At 39.6% G+C, this 24223-nt stretch overlaps 2 protein-coding genes across 2 annotated transcripts in view; both read right to left on the minus strand.

Moving 5' to 3' along the window:
• Positions 1-24223, minus strand: part of LOC143266765 (uncharacterized) — a 401183-nt gene that overhangs the window by 358439 nt on the left and 18521 nt on the right. The window lies entirely within an intron of this gene.
• Positions 275-10819, minus strand: LOC143271619 (endogenous retrovirus group K member 5 Gag polyprotein-like). The gene is given in 3 exon segments (XM_076563496.1): positions 275-1104; positions 1106-1833; positions 10691-10819. Coding segments are annotated over 3 exon segments (1680 nt in total). The 3' UTR covers positions 275-281.

The raw sequence follows: 24223 nt of genomic DNA on the forward strand, positions 1-24223 counted from the left end.
ATGAGTCATCACCTTTATTTCTCCCATATAGTCAGCATCAATCACTCCAGGGGCAACTAGAATTCCTTGCATGGTAGTACTACTTCTGCCCAACAATAACCCCACAGAGCCCTGTGGCAAAGGTCCATAAACACCTGTAGGGAGGGCTTGCATTCCCATTTCAGGGGTCAAAACTGTATAGATGGAAGAACTGAGGTCTAATCCATCACTACCTGGTGTTGCTCTACAGAGGTCTTGAATATATTTCTTTGCCGGAGGATTGACTGAATTACCCCAAAGGTCTATTTTGTCGGGGCCTGGGGCGGGCCCCTCCGTCTGTTTCCCTGAAATGGACTCTTCTGGGTATTTGTCCTTGACGTGCATTCACTAGCCTGGTGTTTCCCTCTCATACATCTTGGACATAACCCAGGCTCTCTATTTGATCCGAAGCCCCTTCTCTTGCTAGGGCAACTTCTAATATAATGCCCCATCTGTCCACACCCAAAACAACTTCCAGGAGGTCCAATATCTTTCCCTTGTCTGGAATTAGGGCGTCTTTGCTGGTATAGAACATCCCTAACCGTTTTTCCTTGTAATGCTGCAGCCATTACTATCCCTTGATTGTATGATGGTCCTATATCAGAACAAAGTCGGATATAGTCAGAAATGTTTCCCTTTTTTCTAAAAGGGTGTATCACGGCCTGACATGCTGCATTGGCGTTTTCATATGCAAGTTGTTTTACAAGTAAAAGTCCAGCTTCGGAGTCACTAATTAATCTGCTAGCCGTTTGCATTAATCTGGAAACAAAATCTTGAAATAACTCATCAGGCCCTTGCCTTATCTTGGACAAATCCTCAGTTTGTCTTCCTGATGATGGAAGCATATTCCAAGCCCTTTTGGCAGCGGCCTGAACCTGAGCATACACCGCTATATCAAAGTTTAACTGTTGACCTGTCTCTCGATAAGGGCCTTCCCCAGCGAGCATATCAAAGGTAATAGGAATCTGTTGTGCCCGATTTATTTCAGCTGTGGCCTGACACTGTTCCACGAACTCACTTTTCCACAGCAGATAGTCACCTCCAGATAGACATGCTCGGGCCATTTGTTTCCAATCACCCAGGGGCTGTTGTAAAAGCAGTTGGGCCATATTGACTCCATGCTGTTTTTAACTCCTTAAGCTGTTTGAAAGGAATGGGAACCTGCACTCTTATGATATTACCCTGACGGTCCTGCTCTTCCAGGACCGGAAACATTTGAAAGCCTTGAATTTCTTCCCCTTTACTAGCAGCTTCCTGGAGACTAGCTTGAAGAGGAGATGTAGCTTTGACAGAGAGGGTTCGCATTGCCTCAGAGGATCTCTGTGCTATGGCAATTACAGGCGGCTTTTCCATTCTAAAAGACGCCTCCCCAGGTGAGTCTAGTTCCACCCCTACAGAGGGAAGAGGAGAGACTTGGAGAGTTTCTGTTTTTTGAGTAAGAGAAGTCACTAGGCTTTTCAAGTTTTTCAGTTCCTCCCTTGTCTTATTCCAAGATTTTTGTTCCTTAAACTTATCATCATGGCCAAGAGAAACCGGACCCTGTTTAATCGGTGCTGTACGAGGGTTTTCAGGTTCTGCTGGCAGAGCAGAGGGTTTTGTCTCTACCTCCTCTGCCTTAGGGAAGGACCCCTCCTGCTTTTCAGGGTTAGGATCTAAATTATCCCGGATTAATGCCCACAGCCCAAGGGCTTCCACGGGAACATTTTCTGGCCCCTGTTTTTCATAGTATTTTTGTATTTCAACCCCAACTCTCTCCCAGGAATCCTCATTCAGCTTCCCATACTCAGGAAACCAGGGACACAGTTCCTCTACAAACTGTAAGAACCTCTGTACTTGTTGTAGTTCCACCTTAACGCCTTTGTTTTTAGTCTCTCTGCAAGTGACTCTTCAAAGGTCTGCTTACTATTTTCCTGCCCCATATTGATCAAGAGGTCTTTATTTTTTCTTAAAGCTACTCACAGGTAATTCTCACACTAATATCCCCAGGTGATTCTAATTTTTGTCCTTCTGAGAAAGTTAAAGGCTTTAGTTTTTAAGTTTAAGAGAGCTTTGGAGAAACATTAAGGTTTTTTAGAGAGATTTTTCCCCCAAAATTTTCCAAGAAGAGCTTTTAGTTTAAGAGAAAGATTTTTCCCCCCAGGAGAAAGACCAACTTTTCCCAAAACTTCCCAACTTTAAACTTTGACTTCTTACACCCCCATTTTTGCCTCAGGGAGAAATTACTTTCTCCTGCCACTTGGATTTGGCATTTCAGCTGTCCCCAGGTCAAAAGCTTCCATAGGAAACTTTTTCTTCCCCATAAGCTCAAAGAAGAGCTTTTTTACTACCCGAAAAGCCCAAAGAAAGATTTTTCCCCAGTTTGATTTCAAAGCCCCCAAAGTTAGAAAATTGAAGAGTTTTTCTGTCTAGTTGCCTTACTTATTCTTTCCTACACAATTTACACTTCTAAGTTTTCCCTAAACTATATTACTACCCTATACCTTACTTATTTTTCACAGATAGAAATTGAGAAAGGGATAGAAGATAGAAAATTTTGACAGAAGAGAATTTCACTGCAGCATCGGACATCCTTCCAGTCTGCTTTCCTTTTCTCTCGAGGATAAAACCCCTGCCTCACCAAAAAATATATACATAAAATATACTTTTTTTTTCATAACACCGGCATGCCTTTCCACTGGCAGGGCTGACTCAGCACTTTCACCAAAAACTCTGTATTAAAACTATTATTTTAGTCCCTTTTTTTCTTTAGTCCCTGTTCACGGAGCCATTCTGTGGGGCATTTACCCACCACCCCCACAGCTTCCCAGAGTTTTCTTGAGTGCGATCAGCAGGAAATATTAGATAGAAGGATTTATAGCAGAGTATCTTGCGGAGATAAACAGATAGAAAATAAAGGATAGCCTCGAGAGGGCCTGGAACCTATTCCAATGGGCCCGGACTGTCTCTGGCCCAGGGTTTTTATAGAGACGCCAAGGGGGTGGAGCAAAAGACCTCCTCCCCCAGCACAGCCAAGTGCAGGCCATCTCAGACACCTGCACTCAGGCCCGTGGTCCTGATCATCCTCTATTCAGACCTGCTGGGTAAAGCCACGAAGAACCCCAGAACGGGCTCCCACAGCCTCCCCAACAGGGAATCATGCATCTGGGGGGGGGCGACTTTTCAAACACTAGTTGTCACCTGCTGTATACTCCAACAGCTTTTGACAGGCAAGGGATTGAAGCCTCTAAAGCTGGAAACTGTAATATAACTTCTCTTTTTGCTAGTTGATTTATCTCAGGGATTTGCTTCTGTACTGGGGAGTTGCTCAACTCAATGCTTATACCTTGAGTCTCATGTGTTAAGGTCTGTTCCTGTGATGGGGGCATTATTTTGGGATCCAAATCCAAAGTTTAGGGGGTAAGGCCTTAGTAGAAAACATGTGTCTCTGCATTTTAGGACATGCCTATGAAGGTTCTGTGGTTTTCACCAGTTCCTTCATCTTTCTGCAATTATGTGATGAGCAACATCAGTTCAGAATGTGTACTTACTGGAAGAAGCTCTGCTTCTGCATGAGCCTCCTAGAGTGGAGTGAAGTGACTAAGGACAGAGTGCTCTGGAACTACAAACCTAAGAGTCAGTTCTTTTTTAAATGTCTTTCCCCCATGTATTTACAACTGCAAGAGAAATCTAGCACAGCAACCTATCATTATACTGACATCTGTATCCTATCCTTTATCATCTAAGGCTTCACATCTACATCTAAATCCAGTTCCACACCTTGTACCCAGTCCTTGTTTCTACAGATTATCCAGTGTCCATAAAGCCACAGTGTTTCAGGAAATCTGGTGAACAACAATTTTTCAATTTCATAAACTTTCTGCATGTCAAAGAGTGTTGGCTCTACCTCATGTGAGCATATATTCCAGCTACTCCTATCACAGGTAAAGAAACAGAAGCACAAAGAACTCCAGGGTCCCTCAATGGCAACCGATACAATTGTGCATGGGATTAGCCTCCACTCCTCAGAGAGTTGGACCTCTCCCCTGAGTTTTCTGCAGTGATAGCCAATGTTTGTGGAAAAGAGTGGAACAGGAACAAGGGGCTCTGACTTTCCTCTCCTGGCTGTTCCACTTCCTCTTTATATATAAATAGCTTCACTTTCAGAATGACATTTACTTGGGACACTCAGTTTCTGTCGATTTGCACATAAATCTTCAGTTTAAAATGGACATCATTGATGCAGGAGAGTATCACACTGAGAATGATGCAGATAATATTGGAGGTGAATAGAAACCTGTTACATTGTTGAATAAAAGAGGTAGAGTCATTGCCTAAAGCCTTTACTAGAGAAAATGACAATAATCAGTTACTAGATAAACAAAATATAATTTAAAAGATAATGTACATTGGGGGAAAATATATCCAGTTGGTTGATAAAAGAAGAATCTGTGGAGTGAGAGATTGAAAATAGAGTAATGTAGGTAATCCACTGAGAAGATGAAACTTGAACAAAAACTAACAGAAGGTGCTAGACTGAGCCATGTGGCCACCCAAGAGTTGGGTTTGTAGAAGGGCAGCAGAAGCATAGGCAAAGACATGAGATCAGAGCTCCCTGTTACGTTCAAGGACTTGAACTTTGACTCTGAGTGAATAAGAAACACTCTGAATAACAAGGAGGTGGCATGACATGATGTGAGTTTTAAATTCATTATTCTGGCAACTAACTAAACAAAAGTTACTCTAAAAAACAAAGAAGATTCTCACATATGTCCAGACAAGACATAGAAACTTGCACAAGACAGTAGAGGGAATAGAAGTAGAGGGAATAAGAAGTGAAAGAGTCAGGGATTTGGGGTGGGAGTAATGACTTCAATATTTGGGACTCTACCATCCAGAAGCTGAAACACACCTGACCCAAAACCTACAGAAATGAAGATTGAGTCTGGAATTCACTTCTGGTCCTGATCACTGTGAAGGTTGTCTTCCTTCAGGGAGCCTCTAGAGCATACAACTAGACAAATTCACAGACAGTGTAAAAAATTAGGCTCTATCCCTGGCCACTCTTTTGGGTAACTGTTGCCTTGCTTGCTGACCTTTTCTTTGATATCCTCCCTATGCTAATTCCCTCCCCATTTTTATCCTCCTGAATGCTTAAGGGAAGTTCCTTGTCTGTGTATCCTACATAGGGCATTAATAGCGTAGATGCAAGATTGTAAAAACATCAGTAGCGAACTTCTGCCTCTGGGGTTCTCCCATTGTGCTGTAAGCCTGTATTTAAGACTTCCTCTCTCCTTCAATAAACGGCATTTGGCATTAAAAAAAAATAGGCTCTATTTTCCTTCTAAAATGTATTCAAATTCCTTCCAACCTCTTGTCATACATAATAGTATTTCTTTTATGGACTTTAATGTCCTTGTTCTAGGGTTATAGGTGCCAAGAACTGCAATTTCCTATTCATGGAATTTTCATTTGATGCATATCCAAGCTTTTCCTGCCTTTAAAACACAAACCATCTAATTGATGGTCAAGATATGGCAACTGCTACCTATAATGGCATGTGCCCTTCTTAGGGGGTGTATTTATTTTCCACACACAAAGTATTTGTATCTTAAAAGCTCACATCTTGTAAAAGTATAACATTTTAAACATTAAAATAATTTACAGCTTACCAATGGAGCCCTCAGAGCCTGACTTGAGATATGATCATTTTCTTTGACTTGTATCCTTGCTGCCGGGATACATGCCTGTTATTAAGGAAGCTAGTTATCAATTAGATAATGCCATAATCTGGGACATTATGCTCCTGAAATTAAATGACTGGGCCAAAATTGATCATCTTGTCCCTTCAACACCTAAATCATTTTTCACTCAGTAGTGAGTTTTTCAGTTTCTGTGAGTTTATAAGCTTTCTGTAATTTCTGTTGTTATGGATATTCAGCATTTGTAGCGATAACGCCCGCGCTACCACCACACGTTCACCATGTCCGAGCAAGGGGCTGCGGACATATGCCTGTGCATAACAATTTATGACCTTAAAATGATAGGGAAAAGATACCTGTACCTTTTCTGGGGCTATTTGTAAATTGGCCAGGCTAAGAACCTCTTGTAATTTAGGAAAGGCATCAAAAACAAGTTTTTTTATCTTTAGCAGCCAATAACATATCATCCATATAGTGAATTATATAAACATCTGGAAAAGTTTTCGAACTGGAGCTATGGCCAAAGACACATAAATTTGACATATGGTAGGGCTATTGGCCATTCCTTGGGGCAAGACCACCCACTGATATCTCTGATAGGGTTCTTTGAGATTGGCAGATGGAACACTAAATGCAAAGCAAGAACTGTCCTCGGGATGCAAAGGAATGATGAAGAAACAATCCCTCAAGTCAGCCACAATTAAATGCCAATGTTTAGGAATTGCCACAGGGGCAGGCAAGCCAGGCTGTGTTGTTCCTATGAGAAGTATGGTTTTGTTTATAGCTCTAAGATCTTATAATAGCCACCATTTTCCTGACTTCTAGTAGGGACCAGTTGGGATCTCAGGATTCTTGTGAAATTATAGATATATCCAGCACCAGAATCCAATAATCTTTTAATCTCAATCCCATATAATTTTGTTTTTAATTTAGGCTGCTTATCATTCATAACTGTTTGTCAAAACACCTTTTCTCTTGTACTTCCAAAGCGTCCAGTTCTACATATAGGTGCCATTTTGCATTTAAAATATGAAAGCAATAATAATTGAGCAATTCTATCACCGGCTTCTATTTCCATAGTCCTTTTTACATATACCAACTGTAAAATCATTAAATACAATCTCTATAGGATTTGAAGAGGTAACTTTAGGTAATACTCTTGAGTATTTTTATAAAATCTTAAAAAGAGGATCCTTTTTTATAGATTTCAAATAACATGTTAATGCAAATAACCAGTTATTAACAATGTGGACCAAACAATTTACCTGTATTTTATTTACTGGAAAAATAATTTTGTAACCTCTTTATCAGTAAGAGATTATTTTTTATGGGTTTATCTTAGCAACAACATTATTTAATAAGCTAACAGTCCAGTGCATTTCAGCTGTTATATTTCTATAGAATTCTAGAAAGCAACTTAAAGAGCAGAGCCAAATTTTCAGTAATGATCAACAGACAAGAGCATACCTAATATATAATTCAAAATGATGAATCCTGTTCTTTTAGTTTATCTACCATGAGAATCAAACGTTCATCCAAACATTTATTAAGACAATCGAAAGAACACAACATCCTTTATTCAAACAGCATTGACTTAGCATCCCATGTCCTACCTGAAACCATTTTTCACCAGAAGTTAGGCCCCATTTATACTATTAGTGCTAGTCCCTCACCTGGCCTCTGCTTGCTTACCTGCCCATGAGCCTGTTCCCCTCATCAGCCTGCCCACCTGCTGCTCCGGGCTATCTCACACACACCTTTGCTGTCATGCTGGGTGCGCGCCCTGCACATACTGCACTCACATTTAAACTTTCTCTTACTCCCATGAAGGGACTACCTAATGAGTTATTCCCGCCATAAGGGAAAAACAGAAAAACATTTCCCACGAAGGGATCCTAAATATTGAATTATTCCCACTCCAAGGGAAAAATAAAAAAAACATTTGAACCAAAATAAGCAAACAGACAGCAAAACTTCTCACCTCTGGGCTCCCTTACTGTTCAGCCAGCAGCAATGAGGCCTACCTGCCGAATTTTTGTAATTCAGATGCTGCACTGCAGAAATAGCTCAGAGTTTCAGCTATCCTGAAAATTCTATGTTGGAAAGAGACTTTTCTTCCTCCATTACCACTGGGAAGAGGCTTTTCTCTTTCCTTCATTCTTCCTCTACAGGGCCCTAAAAATCTTTAGGCCTATTTTCAAAATTTTTCCCCTTTTTACTGGGAAAATCCTTTTTTCTTGATTAAAATTTTTCTCCCTTTTCTAACGGGAAATTTCTTTTCCTTCCCTCTTCTCTATTGGGAAGATTTCCTTTTTTATTTAAAATCTTTAGCTGTCTTGCCCTATCTTAACTTTGGTGCTCTCCTGCTTCAGCAGTCCAGTTAACTGACTGGGACCTAGCTGCACCCATTTCAATTCACCATTATCTTTTCTTTTTTCTTTAAGTTGCTGGCCAGCCTTACCTTTCAGGTGTCCATCAGCTTGTCCCTTCTTTCTCAGATCTTGGTTGGAACCTCCATTTGTAGTGATAACGCCACCACCACCACACTACCACCACCCATTTACCATGTCCAAGCGAGGGGCTGTGGATCGAAAAACAGAGACAAAAGACAGCGGGTCATTCGCCTCAGCAGAATGCTGAAGTCGTTCATTGAAAGAGTGAGGAAACCTTAAATACAGGCTTACACACAATGGGAGAACCCCAGAGGGCAGAAGTTCACTATTGATGTTTACAATCTTGCATCTAAGCTCTTAACACCCAATATTCAGGATACACAAACAAGGAACTTCCCTTAAGCATTCAGAAGGGTAGATACCGGCAGGAAATTATCATAGGGAGGACATCTGGTCAAGGTCAGCAAGCAGGCAATTTACTCAATATGGGAGGAGACCAGGGCCATACAAGCATAAGCCCATGGTCATCTTATTGGATGGAGGGTTTTATTTAAGTTATCTTATATCTATTGATATTTGTTTTATGTATGAGTATGTGGTCAGTTTTGGAGAAAGATCTACGAGGATCTGAGAATTAGGTATACTCTTTTGTGTTTAGGTGAAAGGTTCTGTAAATATCTGTTAGGATCATTTGGTTGATAATGTTAATTAACTCCAGCATTTCTCTGTTTAGTTTTTGTCCGGATGACCTGTCTATTAGCAAGAAAGAGCTCGGTATTGAAGTCTCCCACTATTAGTGTGTGAGGGTGAATAAACTTCGGCGACCTTGTGTTTGGGGCATAGATTGTAGGAACTGCAATTTCCTTTTCATGGATTTTCCCTTTGAAAGGGATATATATATATATATATATATATATATATATATATATATATATATAAAATCTCCTTCCCTATGTCTTCTGATTAGTTTTGTTTGAAGTCTATTTTTTCAGCTATTAAAATGCCTACACCAGCTTCCTTCTTAGATCCCTTTTCTTGGGATATATTTGACTCTTATACCCTGAGGTGATGTTAATCTTTGATGATAAAGTTTGTTTTTTAGATGCAACAGAAGGATGATTCCTATTTTTGCATCTATTTTTGTTAGGCTGTGTCTTTTTATTGGGGAAATGAGACCATTGATGTTGAGAGTTATCAATGACCAATTATTGTTGATTCCTATTATTTTGTTGCTGCTGTTCTCTCCACCTCGTGTGTGTGTGTGTGTGTGTGTGTGTGTGTGTGTGTGTGTGTGTGTGTGTGTGTGTTTATGTGTAAGTTTCCCTTCTATTCACTTTTATAGTCCTTGAGTTTTCTTGGGTGTGGTTAACCTCTTTAGGTTTGAATTTTTCTTTTAGAAACTTCTGTAGGTCTGGGTTTGTAGATACTTTTTGTTTAATCTTTTTTTAATCATAGAATGTCTTATTATTTCCATTTATAGTGATTGAAAGTTTTGCTGGATATAGTAGTCTGGGGTGACATTTGTAACAAGTTAAAGTGTGTAGCACATCTGTCTAGGCCCTCTTGAACTTTAGAGTCTACAGTCAGAAATTATGTGTAATTCTAACATGTCTGCTTTCACATGTTACTTGATCTTTTTCTCTTGTTGCTTTTAACATCGTCTGTCTCTTCTGTACATCTAGTGCATTGATTATTATGTATGAAGGGGACTTTATATTTTGAGCATCTCTATTTGGCATTCTGTATGTTTCATGTACTTTGATAGTCATTAACTTCTTTAGGTTAGGAAAATTTTTGTGTATGGTTTTGTTGTAAATATTTTCTGTGCTTTAACCTGTGCTTCTTCCCTTTCCTTTATTCCTGTTATTCTCAGATTTTGTCTTTTCATAGTATCCCAGATTTACTGAATGTTTTGTTTCAGGAGCTTTATAAATTTAATAACTTTTGAAAGCTATATCGATTCCTTTTATTGTGCCTTCAATGCATAAGATTCCCTCTTCCATGTCTTTTATTCTGTTGGTGAATTTGACTCTATGGTCCCTGTTTCATTTTCTAAATTTATAAGGCATAGGGGCAAATAAGGAACCTGGTTTGTGCTCAAGATGTAAGAGAGGAAAGCATTGGGCTAATGAATGTATATTAAAGATGGATCCCCAGGGGAATCCTCTGCAGGGAAATGAACAAAGAGGCCAGCCCCAGACCCCAAAAACACACTGCTATGGGGTGATTCAGCTGTCCCTCCACAATGAAATCCATTCAGGACCTCTACAGAGCAAACCCAGACTGTGCCAGATTAGATCTCAGCTCTTCCATCTACACAGTTTTAACTCCATAAATGGGGGTGCAAACCTCTCCCCTGGTGTTTATGGGCCTTTGCTGGAAGGCACTGTAGGGTCATTATCTGAGGAAGAGTAGTACCACTGTGGAGGGGGTCTTTGAGCTCCCGGAGTGATTGATGCTTGTTATATAGGAGAAATCAAGGTTTTGACTCACTCACCCAATGGAATTTCTGTGGAAAAGACAGACCAGAGGCTTGCACAATTAATTTTACTTCCCCAAGTGCAAACAGGAAATCAAGTTAAAAGGGATAAGAGAGGAGACCTGGGCTGTGCTGTCGCCATGCAGGAACATCTTGGTCAGGACACTCGGTGGTACAGGAGCTGCTAAAAGTGGTGTATCCCAGGCTCGTAGCAGTGAGGTGAGGTGGAGCTCTGCTCTAGGTTGAACCATGACTTAGCAAGATCAATTTCTTCAAGTTTATATATCCATAAAATATGGATGATATTTTGCTTGCCCATAAAAATGAAGGAATTTTGCTTGCATAGCTTGAGTAGGGCTTTCCCCATGCAGGAATAGTAATTGCTCTGGAGAAAGTGCAAAGGCACCCTCCTTTTCATTATTTGGGACATTTTTTTGTACTGTAAAGAAATTAAGTCTCAAAAATCAGAAATTAGGAAAGATTGCTTTGAACTTTTAATGATTTTCAAAAATTATTAGAGGATAATCAATGGCTACAGCCCTATTTGAAGTTGTCTATGGGAGATCTTGAGCCCCACAGTGAGATTCTTCAGGGGAATAGTGATTCCAGTTTCCCTAGGTATCTTACAGATGTTACTAGACAAGGGCTGGCTCAGGTGGAGCATGTCATTCAATATCAGCAAGTAAGTTATGTTGACTATGAGAAACCATGGGGAATTTATGTGCTTCCTACATGACATACTCCAACAGCTGTTTAATGGCAATGGGCCATTACTGGGCTTACATCTGCCTGTTTCCCTGGCCCAAGTGCTGACTGCTTACTTTGAAGCAGTGACCAGTTTAGTACAGAAAAGCCAATAGACTCTAGGTGATATTTTGGTAGAGAACAGTATGTGATTAGTGTTCCTTTTACTAAACAGCAAGTTGATTTATTACTCCAAAGTAATGATAATTGGGCAATTGCTTCTTCTCAGTTTGGGAGCCAAACTGATAATCATTTTCCAGCTGATCAATTGTTTCAGTTCACCCAAATGCATTCCTTTATATTTCCTAAGGTTGTGATGAAAGATGTCATAAAAGATGCTATGTTAGTTTTTACAGATGGTTCCTTCAATGGGAGAGCTTATGTTATCAATGGTAAAGTTTATGTAGTACAAATAACTCCATCTTCAGCACAGTTAGTAGAAGTGCAAGCTGTGGCCATGGTTTTCCAGCTTCTTGTAAATAGTTTATTTCATTGTATATAAAGAGTCATTACATTTTCAGAGCCTTTCAATTTATAGAATCTGTTCCCTGTATTGGGACTAGTAATGGTCAGGTTAGGATGCCGTTTCAGCAAAATTCAAGATGTCATTTAGCAAAGAAATTTGCCATGTTTTGTGGGTCATATTAAGTTCCATTCCAATCTTCCTGGACTTTTAGTTGATGGTAATGTATCAGCTGATAAATTAACATGTATGGTTGCCTTATTCAAGGTAGAATTGGCTCAAGAGCACATACCCTTCATCCTCAAAATAGCAGAAGTGGGGGCTGGAGAGGTGGCTCAGTGGTTAAGAGCACTGGTTGCTCTTCCAGAGGTCCTGAGTTCAATTCCCAGCAACCACATGGTGGCTCACAACCATCTGTAATGAGATCTGGTGCTCTCTTCTGGCTTGCAAGGACACATGCAAGCAGAACACTGTATATATAATAAATAAATAAATCTAAAAAAAATAGCAGAAGTTTAAGAAAACAATTTGGCCTTACCAGGGAAGTCACTCATCAGATTGTTAAGCAATGAGATGTGTGTCCACAGTATTTGCCTGTGCCTCACTTTGGGTTAAATGCTCGAGGCCTTCTTCCTAACACTTGTGACAAATGGATATTACTCATATTGCAGCATTTGGCAAATTAAAATATGTGCATGTGACAATAGATACCTATGCAGGGTTTTTGATAACTGGTGCTCAAAATGGGGAAGCCACCAAGCATGTGTTTTTCATATACGAGGATTCCTAAAACTATAAAAATGGATGATGGATCAGAATATATTAGTAAAACATTTCAACAGTTTTTTCCCCCAATGGCAAATTGAGCATAAAACAAGCATTCTTTATAATCCTCAAAGAAAAGGCCATGTTGAGTGAGCCCATGGCAATCTCAAGAAAAAAGTTCAAAAAATTAAGAGGGGAGAGTAATACCCTCAGTCACTATATAATGCCTTGAATCATGCCCTTTTCATTTTAATTTTTTTAAAATGTGGATGCCCATTTGGTATGATGGCAACTTAGCAAATTTTGCTCAGGTGAAATGGAAGGATCCTTCCACAGGATTATGGAAGGGTCCTGACCCTGTTTTAATATGAGGTTGAAGGCATGTTTGTGTTAATTCACAGGAAGAAAGTGAAGTTTGATTGTGATGGTATTGTGTTTCCCCAAAATATTGTGCACCCCAATAAACTTATCTGAGGTCAGAGAACAGGACAGCCACAATATTAAACATAGAGGATAGGCAGTGGTAGCACACACCTTATTATTATTATTTTTTTGTGTGTGTGTTTTTCGAGACAGGGTTTCTCTGTGTAGCTTTGTGCCTTTCCTGGAACTCACTTGGTAGCCCAGGCTGGCCTCGAACTCATGGAGATCCGCCTGCCTCTGCCTCCCGAGTGCTGGGATTACAGGCGTGCACCACCACCGCCCGGCAGTAGCACACACCTTTAATCCCAGCATTCTAGAGACAGAAATCACTCTGGATCTCTGTGAGTTCAAGGCCACATTGGAAACAGCCAGGCATGGTGACACACGCCTTTAATCTCAAGAAGTGAGCCTTTAATCCCAGGGAGTGATGGCAAAAACAGAAAGATATATAAGGTGTGGAAACCAGAAACTAGAAGCATTTGGCTGGTTAAGCTGTTGGCTGGTTAAGCTTTTAGGCTTTTGAACAGCAGTTCAGCTGAGACCCATTTTGGATAAGGACTTAGAGGCTTCCACTCTGAGGAAACAGGATCGGCTGAAGAACTGGCAAGGTGATGTAGCTGTGGCTTGTTCTGCTTCTCTGATCTTCCAGCATTCACTCTAATACCTGGCCCTGGATTTGATTTTATTAATAAGACTCTAGATTTTTTTAAGAATTAAGGAGGTGTTTACAATTGTTTGTACTTTTAACCATTTTATCCTTGAGAAGGGGAGGTCTTTTGTCCCTCCCTTTGCTGGTGTATAAATATCCCATGAGTAATAAACTTGGGGCAACTGCAGTATTGACCCAGAACCCTCCCAATGCTATTCTGTCTTTTTCTTTTTCTCTATCTTTCTATTTTTCTTACCTGTTATTTCTCAATCCACACTCCCCTATACCAAGGAATGTCTGAAGGTCAGGATGGGCTCACCAGAGAGGATGAAAATGATGCAATTGTATCCCCCAAAATCATTATAAAATGTTGAAACAGGTTATATGGCAATGTGCTCCAGAGACTATGGATTTGTATTATAGCACACCCAAGATAAGGCTAACTTTTTCTCCCAGGCTGCAGATATGAAATCGATAAAATAACAGTTCTTTTGTGCAAGGCTACACCATTTTATCCCATTCTATTTTGGCTGAACTAGTGTAACTATTGAAATTTAGTTTCATGATAAGTTCAGTTTGTTATCCAGATTCTTAATTGTCTGGTCTGTGGAAGTAGGAAATGGCCAGTCAGAACATTTATCAATCAACCAAAATTTATTACCTCACTGCTTATTTATCATGTGAGCTATGGTCAAAGGAGGAAAACTTTCATGCTCCTCTTGCCCCTCCCTTTGGATAGGGTCTACACCTACTTTAAAATTCATCAGTAAACTCAAATCCTTCACACATCCCTCTTCATTGGTAAATTTGCAAGAAAATTCAGAGAAGTTGAAGGACATTCATTTACTGGTCTATATTTTCTTCCCTCTGACCAGTCCAGGCCCAACATGGAAGGATTTGCAGGACTTTTTTTCCAGCATAAGGTATCAGAGGCAGGATTTAAAGCAATTATCAATTACACAGTGTTAGGTAAGCCTAAGGAGCAGGATCTATTGCTCTAAACAGAAATAAATAATGAACAGTACTTAAGAAAAATGGAAAGAAATTTTTAATGATCTGGAAACATTGGAGAATAAAACAAGTAAGGGAAATAGAGCAATTACTCAAAGACAATCAAAATTAAAAAGTGAAACTAATAATTGACTTTAAAAAAAGGTAAATATAATTGAAAAAACAAGCTATATTGACTTTGAAAAAAAGAAAACCATTCCTTGGTAGAGGTAATGGCATTTATAAGATATTATGTCACCCTGCCCCTATGTGTAATGTTAGCTGTTGAGGCCTGTGACCTGACACAAACACCTTCAAGCTAATGGGCTGTTTCTCAGACTTTCTGAGATGATGTAACTGTGACAAGTAGGATTGACTATATCTGTATAGGAGAGTTCCCTGGTTGAAAATTCAATATTCATTGGCTCAAGCTAACCTTCCGGAAGAGTACACCCATCAATATGGCCTGCATTTGTTCCCACTACATGGATTAATATCTGCTGAGAAATTCCAAATCACTGATCCTGCCACAATCAGATCCTATTTCATAATGGTGATTCCAGCAGCTGTTTGCCTACCTTGTTTTCCCCTACAGGGTATACAATAAACTATTCCTCCTACTCTGGGTTGAAGGCAGATGCCATGCTCCATACACAAATAATTTTCTTGTTACTGAAATGGACAGTTAACTTCATGAATCAAATGTGTAATTTAAAACCACAGTGGTGATTGAGTTCTTTAATTTAACAATTTATTTGGTTTAATCCCAAGGACAACAAGGTCATTGTCCTGGGGAGCAATGGACTCAAGGCTACCTGAGTAAACAAGAAAGTTTGTCTCAGGAACATTTTTCTTCATAATGGAGGTACTGCTGTTCTAGAAATAATATACCTGTCCAAGAAGAAACCATTTCACATACTTAAAATTTTATTAAACAAAAAACTCTTTAATAACAGCATGCATCAGTGGTAGCTGATGATAAAGGAAGAGCCAGTCTGGAACAGATTTTGCTTTCCACATATGCTGCCATTTTATATTCAGGCCCAAGGTTATACTTTGAACAATTTAAATAGGGGCAGGAGAATGCAAGTCTAGCCACTAAAGTAGATGGAGATTTACACAGAAAATCTACCTTTTAGATCATCAATTATGAACTAAATATAAATGGGTCATAATATGTGATTTAAAAGATAAATGGATCAAAATGGATGATCTAAAAGACAACTTTGAAAGATGTATTAATACCACAATTCTCACACATAATAAGGTCATAGAACACAAATACAAAAAAAAATGGGGGAGAAGGGGAAAGTCACCTATCCACACTGTGGATAATGTTCTTAAATGATCAGCTTTCTGACCTAGTAGTAGGTTAGCTACTATAACCTCAGAATAAGGCTTCTCTTGCCCATGATCAAGCTGGCTCAGAAGAAGCCCACAGCTGCTTCCATGAAGGACCAGAAAGAGTTCATTTTAACTAGCTCTGACTGCTGTCTCTCTCAAGGCTGTGATATTACTGTATAGAAATCCATTTTTTAATCTTTATTTTATTTTTAGTCATATTTGTCTGTATATGTCTGTGCAGTTCCTGCAGAGGCTAGAAGAGGGACTCAAATCCTATGGAAATGGAATCATGAGAGATGGTTAGCTACCATGGTTTCTGGTGTTGTAAACTGTGTCCTCTGCCATAATATCCAGTGCCCTTTATTGCTATCTCTCAAGCCACATTTTTATTTAAAATTTATTTTTATACATTTCAATTAAAATATATTGGATCATTTCCCCTAGTCCTCTCCATCCCTTCCAATGTCTTCCTTGTTAACAATGTGTGAATAAGTATGTGCAAATATATGAATACACCTGCTGAGTCCCTTTCTGTTTGTTGTGTGTTATGGTTTCAGGCTGGAACATGCTATTTTGGATGCACAAATCGGGAGCTCATTACTGCTTGAGGCTAATTCACCCACTTGCAAGAGAATTCTACTCTTTATTGAGCAAAATGAGTCTGACATGACCTAGACAGTTGTGCAGGACACATTATCAACAGTAGAAACTTTGGAGTGGTAACTACCTCAGCTAACACATGCTGGGGACATAGTCCTAAAGTTCTAGAGCTGCAGCAAAGACTATAAACACTGTCCTGCTCCAATAACAATCCCCCTGGGTTCCATGGGCCTCCAACTATACCCCATTGACTTTTTTCATCTCGGATGACTTTCAAACCCTGCAGTTCCTCTCTCCACTTTCCAAGTACCATGATTAAAAGTCTGTGCCACCATGCCTGGCTTAGGTGGCTTCAACTTCATCAGTGAGTCAGTAGAATGATGGGATAAGATAAGAAGTTCCAACTTCAGTACATTCAAAAGTCACTTATCTCTGTGAGCCTGTTTCACTTCACCACCTGTAGAATAAGGAAAGTATTCTCCCCTGGTCACTTGATGAATTCTAATGGACTCAAAGATAAAGAAAAACAATATTGCTTATATTTGGAAGACATAGACATTTTAGGCAGAAGGGCTGCATTTGATGGGAGCCTTCTTCTGTTCCTGGAGTTAGTCCTGACTACTCTAACCAGCCAGGCTCAGTCACTCACTCTTATTAATCCAATTAAAAGAACCAAGTTACACTAGGTGGTGGTGGTGGTGGTACACACCTTTAATTAAATTGAAAACTTGGGAGGCAGAGGCAAGTGGATCTCTGTAAAATTAAGGCCACCCTGGTCTATATAGCTAGTTCCAGGACAGCAAGGCTACACAAAGAAAGCCTGTCTCATAAAATATGTTAGTTGTTTGTGATGTACTCAACTATAATTTAGTTACTCTGGAGGCAAGGTGGGCAAATATCTCTGATGTTCTAGAAGAGCCTAGTCTATACAATGAGTTCCAGGGCAGCCAGACAGTCATAGTGGCACTATAGTTTAGATAAAAAATAGATAAAATAGAAAATTAATTAAAAATGTAAACATGACTTTCTTTTTCAGTGTGAGTAACTTGGAACAGTGATGAAGATGTAAGGTAATTAATCCATCCTTGGGGTCATTATAGGTTGAGATAGAAGACAAGAGATATGCACAACTGTGTAATATAACTAAGCTATATAATGAAATTTTTCCCATCTCAAAAACCCTCCTCCAACCTCATGTTCTGTCTCTTCTGCAAGGTGGTTAGATAAGGAGTAAATATTTCTTCAGTAGAGACATTGTCATCTGGAGGACTCAGTCTTTTCCCATAATGAAATTCCCAGGGAAAGTTAGAATTTTGTAGGGTCCACTTTTCATTAGAAAAGGAGAGATATAAAAGTCCCAGTGTGAACTGCAAAGTGGGGGATGCAGGATACTGTCACTGGCAGATACATGCATTGCCAAAATAAATTAATAAAAAGAAAAGAAAAAAATTGGAAGACCTGGAGGAGGCTGACCCACCACAGCTGAGTAGGTACAGAGTACAGTACATTTGAGCTTGTCCTCAGGTACACCTCAAGCACTGCTCTTGGCATTTGACCCTTGGACTTGCAATACCCAAGCTCCCTCCCTAACAATTCTCCCCAAAAGCTCTTTGTAAATGCCTGATTGCCTTAGACTTGGAGGAACTTCAGTTCAAGTTTCATGATCTCCTCACAACCTGGATGTCATCTACAGTCACCACCATTCAGAGCTTGTGATACCTCAGTAAAACCCCCCACTCTATCCCCTACAGACAAAGAGAAGCTTAAACCAGGATTCCTAAGTGTAGATAAGAACTTAGACCCCTTTCCCCAGGTGGCTGTATCTGCTACAGGGACTTTGGAAAACAGTCAGGATATTCGACCAAAAGACTAAAAAGGGAGGCGGGTTAAAATAAATTATATGGTCTGTGCCTTTAAGAACTAGCCTCACAAAGAAAGGGGAGTGCTCCTTCCAACCTCCCTGCTGTGAGTGAGAGGTTTGGAAGAGCCTCCCTGGAGACTTGTAAACTTAGAATATACCTTACTTTTGCATTCTGTACCTAAAGTCTTCAGTGGCGGCTTTGGGGACTGTGATTTAGGCCAGGCCAGTTTCAAGTCCCCAGAAATGATGGCGCCAGCCCCAGGAACAAAAGAACAGAGTCAGGATGTCTGATGGTAACCAATTAACCACGAGATGCCCCTCTCCAGAGATAACAAGACCAGACCCCGGAGATGAGTTGTAAAACTCCTGACAGGGCAAACAGATAAGATAAAATAAGATCAAGTCCAGGCCCAGGAAAAACTTGACCAATCAAGGATGGACCCGTACTAACCCCCTCCCCTCTAAGAAATTTTATGGGTTTTGCCTATAAAAACTAACTTCCCCAAGAAAGAGGCACTCCTCCCTGCCTCACTGTATTGGGTGTAGGAATGAGTCCCTGTCTAGACTTGTATCTGAAGAATAAACCTTGCTGTTGCATTCTGGACATCCAAGGTCTTCGGTGGTCTCTTTGGGGGGTCACAATCTGGGCATAACAAGCTCTTAACTGAAGGTTTTTCAGGCAACAGGGACGGAGAATATGACCTCATTTGGACAAGCCAGATCATGCCTGCAAGTTCCTTTTCTCTCCATACAGGAGGTATAAATTCCATCAGGGGTACACCTGATATGTGTTCCTGTGGGCTCCCATTGCTGCCTATTTACCACATTGTAGATAAACTCAGTCTCATCCTTTGGTTAAATGATCAGTCACATTTTAAAGACTTTTTTTGTCTTTTTCTGTCCTGATCATTTTTTGTACTTTCCCCCCAGTTTGTGGAGATTTGGACCTGGAAAATTCTATAAACACCAAGACTAAGTTAGTGTTTGATGCTATCAATCTTATATTATCTCTGGGTCATCAGGACTAAAGTTAAGATGAACGTAGATGAGCCATTCAAACCTGACTTCTATTAATAACATGTTCATGGGGTTGAATAGAAGGCTCAGCACCTAAGAAAACTGGCTGCCATTCACACAGCCTGACTTTGAGTCCCAGGGCCCACAAGATGGCTCACAACTGTCTGTACTTCCAGTCACAGGGGATCAGACACCCTCTTCTAGTCTCCACTGATATCTGGAATGCAGTTGGTATATTTACTTGCAAAACCAACACACCTAAACTAAATTTATATTTTAAAAATAGCATATACATGAAGAAAACCCTTTTTACAACATGGAATCATATACATATCTGTCTTTTCACCATTTGCATATCTGGGGCCCTAGGCCAGAATAAAACAGATCTCCAGGATTTGGAAATGCAGGTAGTTCTGACCAATCTCATGTTTGTGCTAGAAACCAACATTGGGTACCTAAGAGGAGCAGTACTATTGAGCCAAATCTCCAGGTCCCACACATGTCATTATCATTGATAAGATAAAGATGTCCCACTGCTCCTTCTGTCTCCTATCACTTGAAGATAATTAAACTCCATGCTAGACCATTTTGAAGGGATTCAGTGGATTTCTGTTGAATGGACAATACATATTGCTTCTAATTTTCATTGTTAACACAGTCCCCTCAATGTGAGTAAAGATAATAAAAGGTTGTGTTGAGTTCAGCCAGATTATTAGGAAAAGTTTTGTAATTTGAGACAGTCTTTTTATTTCAATTTTTTTTGAGACAGGATATATCCACATAGCCAAGGCTGCCCTGGAATTCACTATGGGGACTATGGGAGCCTATTTTCAGGTTCCTTGTGGCTTAACCCAGCAGGTCCACATAGAGGATGATCAGGACCACGGGCCTGAGTGCAGGTGTCAGAGATGGTCTGCAGTTAGCTGTGCTGGGGGAGGAGGTCTTTTGCTCCACCCCTTGGCATCTCTATAAATACCCTGGGGAAGAGAGAGTCAGGGCCCGTTGGAATAGGTTCCAGGCCCTCTCGAGGCTATCCTTTATTTTCTGTTTATCTCCGCAAGATTCTCCGCAATAAATCCTTCTATCTAATATTTCCTGCTGCTCACATTCAAGAAAACTCTGGGGAGCTGTGGTTTTGATGGGTAAACATCCCACAGAGTGGCGCCATGAACAGGAACTAAAGAAAAAAAAAGAGACTAAAGACAAAAAACAGGGGACTAAAGACAAATGAACAAAGACTAAAGACAAAGTAATAGGGACTAAAGAAAAAGGAAAGTAATAGTTTTGTTACAGAGTTTTTGGTGACAGTGTGAGTCAACCCTGACAGTGGAAAGTCACATGCCAGTGTTATGGAATATATGTATGTAAATAATTGAGGGGCAGGGGATCTATCCTCGAGAGAAAAGGAAAAAACAGACTGGAAGGATGTCCGATGCTGCATCACAAAATTCTCTTCTGTCAAAATTTTCTATCTTCTATCCCTTTCTCAATTTCTATCTGTGAAAAAATAAGTATAAGGTATAGTATAATATAGTGTAGGAAATACATAGAAGTGTAAGATTGTGTAGAAAAAATAAGTAAGGCAACTAGACAGAAAAACTTCAATTTTCTAACTTTGAGGGCTATGAACACAAACTGGGGAAAACAAACTCCACAGACCCCCCAAAACAGAAATGGACAAAAAGCCCCTACCTTCAGTAGTAGGGAAAGCCACCATTGCAGTGTCAGAAAATCTTTCTGGGATAGAGGGAATAAACTGAGACCAAACTGGTTACTGTCAAAGAGGAAGACTCTGAAGAAACAGAAGGGAAAAAACGCATGACCTGTGAAAGCTGCTAAGTTTGAGGCAGACTGGGGGGAAGAAAGCCCCTACCTCCAAAGGCAGCTAGCAGAGGAACAGAGCAGTCTGAGATATCTGAAGCTCTGCATCTGGGGGGAAGGAACAAGCAAAATAAGAAAATCTGTGGGAAAAAATCTCTCCGAAGGGGAAAGCTCTTCTTGTAAATGTCTTTGTTTTCCACTGACTGGCTAAGGCAAACAGAAGCCTAGAGGAAAGTTGCTATCAGGAATGCCAGCCTCAATGCCCGCTAATGAGACAGGTGCAGTTCTGATCCTGAGCCAGTGTCTGATGAAGGAGAAACACCTGTGAAAGCCATCTGAGGAGAGACCAGAAATCTCCCAATGTCCAACAGTTGAAAATGTAAAACGCTTGTTCAAATCTCCCGTTGCAAAAGCAAAAAACTTGGTTCAAACCTCCCAGGCAAGAATTTGTAAGCAAGTTTGGTAAAAGAGAACTGGAAGTTGACTCCTAGACCCAAAAAGAACTATGGGAAATGGAGTCCATAAACTAGTTCTTGACAGTGAACTGATGAAGAGAAATGAATTCAGGAAAATGTAGTATTTCAGCTAAAGATGGCAATACTGTCCAAAAACTTTTTAGCTCAGAATGAAGTTTCTTCTCAAAGCAATGCTGGAAAGCTTAATCTTACCCCTTGAGAACTCAGATTAGATTAAAAAAATCTACCTATAAGAGCAAACAAGCCACTTTAAAATCCTTAAAACAAGGGAAAGCAGTTTATACACTGAACAATGTCCTAGATATGAAGAAACTTATGCTGAAATTAAAGTTCTTTGCCTTTTGAACAAACAGCTTTGCAAATCTAATAAGGGAGACAGGGAAACAGGCATTCAAAAAGAAATGACTGCTTTATAGACGGGAACAAACTTGAGAAAATCTAGCTGTCTTACAAAAGAGTTGTTTCACCTGAAAGTGATTTCCTTATATGAAATCAATGCTAAATATCACAGCTGATAATTAAATCATGAGTTAAAGCTAATGAAGTGAAAATACTAAATCATGAAAATGCTTTTCTGGGCTGGAGAGATGGCTCAGAGCTTAAGAGCACTGGCTGTTCTTCCAAAGGTCCTGAGTTCAATGTCCAGCAACCACATGGTGGCTCACAACCATCTGTAATGAGATCTGGTGCCCTCTTATGGCCTGCAGGTATACATGCAGGCAGGACACTGTATACATAAGTAAATAAATAAACTTTAAAAAAAAAAAAGAGCCGGGCATTGGTGTCACATGCCTTTAATCCCAGCACTTGGGAGTCAGAGGCAGGCAGATCTCTGTGAGTTCAAGGCCAGCCTGGTCTCCAAAGCAAGCTCTCCAAAGCAAGCTCCAGGAAAGGCACCAAAACTACACAGAAAAACCCTGTCTTGAAAAACCAAAACCAAAAAAAAAAAAAAAAAAAAAGAAAAGAAAGAAAGAAAGAAAGAAAGAAAGAAAGAAAGAAAGAAAGAAAGAAAGAAAGAAAAAGAAAATGCTTTTCTTCTGAGAAAGCTAATGAAGGATGTTTTGTGAAAGAACATCTATGTTCTTGACTCCTTTGAATCCTTTGAATAGTAGCAGTTTTGGTGAGAATATTGGGCTAATAAAAATCTATCAGAAACAGCATCGTTAAAGAACTCATGGCAAATACAGCTTTAAAAATTAAGAAGGGGAAAATTGCATTAGAGTTTGATTATGAAAAGCAGCTAAATTAATTTTCTCGATATTGAGGTTCCGTCTTGCAGTCGGGGATAGTAAGAGTAGAAAGAGTCTTCCAGACTTCTGGGGATTTTTGAGACAACTGTAACTAAGTTTCAGCAATGTTTTCAGACCTGTTGAAAGCTGTAGGTCTGGAACCTAACTCCAATTTAGACAACTATCTTCTGTTGGGAAACTGACTGTTATGGAATGACTGACTAGCTAAGCAATTCAGAAACAGAATATTCATTACAAGGTTTTTCTTTGGTCTTTTCCTTTTTGGGTTTGCTGTAAACTGATGTGGCTCTTAATAGAGTTGTTATAAAACATCTGAAGCTGGGCAGTGGTGGTGCACGCCTTTAATCCCAGCACTTGGGAGGCAGAGGCAGACAGATCTCTGTGAGTTCCTGGCCAGCCTGGTCTCCAAAGCGAGTTCCAGGAAAGGCACAAAGCTACACAGAGAAACCCTGTCTTGAAAAATCAAACAAACAAACAAGAAAACAAAAAACAATAACCCCCCCCCAAAAAAAAACAAAACTGAAGTACATACCAAGAGAAGTCACTAAGTCCCAGAGTTAAGAGAAAGCTATTAAAGAATTACATTCTTGTTTCAATGTATCAAGAACTTTTAGAATGGCAAAGGTGATTATAAGCTCTTAACTTTAGAAATTATTTGCATACTTTCTGTCTAGTTCAGAGAATCTTTCTATTAGAGATAGTGATGATAATTAAGTGTAAGAAGTAGAAAATTATTCTGTCTTGTTAGAAAATATTAACGCTCTTCTAAGCGTTAAAGAATCTTTAGGTGTTTGCTAAGTTAGATATATGCTAAGAAATAAAGATCTAAGTTAAAATAAGAAGTAAGAATATAAACTTACAAGAAGTATAAGTGAAAGATGCTAGTTGCAAATCTAAGGTAGTCCTAAGACATGTAGAAATAAGTTTGTAAGAAGTAAAGATGCTAGTTGTAAATGTAAGTTTAAATAAGAATATAAGAAATAAATAAGATGCTAGTTGTAAAAGATAAATATAAAAAGTAAATAAGAAATATATTTGCCAAAGTAGTTTTATAGTTTCCTTGAGGAGTATAAATAAGTAGATGCTAATGTGCTATATGTGAGTTTGTAAAAATGTATAAATGTTGAGTGTGAGTTTATGCTTAAGCACATATTACATGTGAGTTTATGAAAATGTGTAAATGTTGATTGTGAATCTATGTTTAATGCATATGGTGAAAGAACCTGAGACACAGAAGGTAGTGTCCTAGTAG

This window comes from Peromyscus maniculatus, chromosome 2 (assembly GCF_049852395.1).
Source record: "Peromyscus maniculatus bairdii isolate BWxNUB_F1_BW_parent chromosome 2, HU_Pman_BW_mat_3.1, whole genome shotgun sequence".
Classification (NCBI taxonomy): domain Eukaryota; kingdom Metazoa; phylum Chordata; class Mammalia; order Rodentia; family Cricetidae; genus Peromyscus; species Peromyscus maniculatus.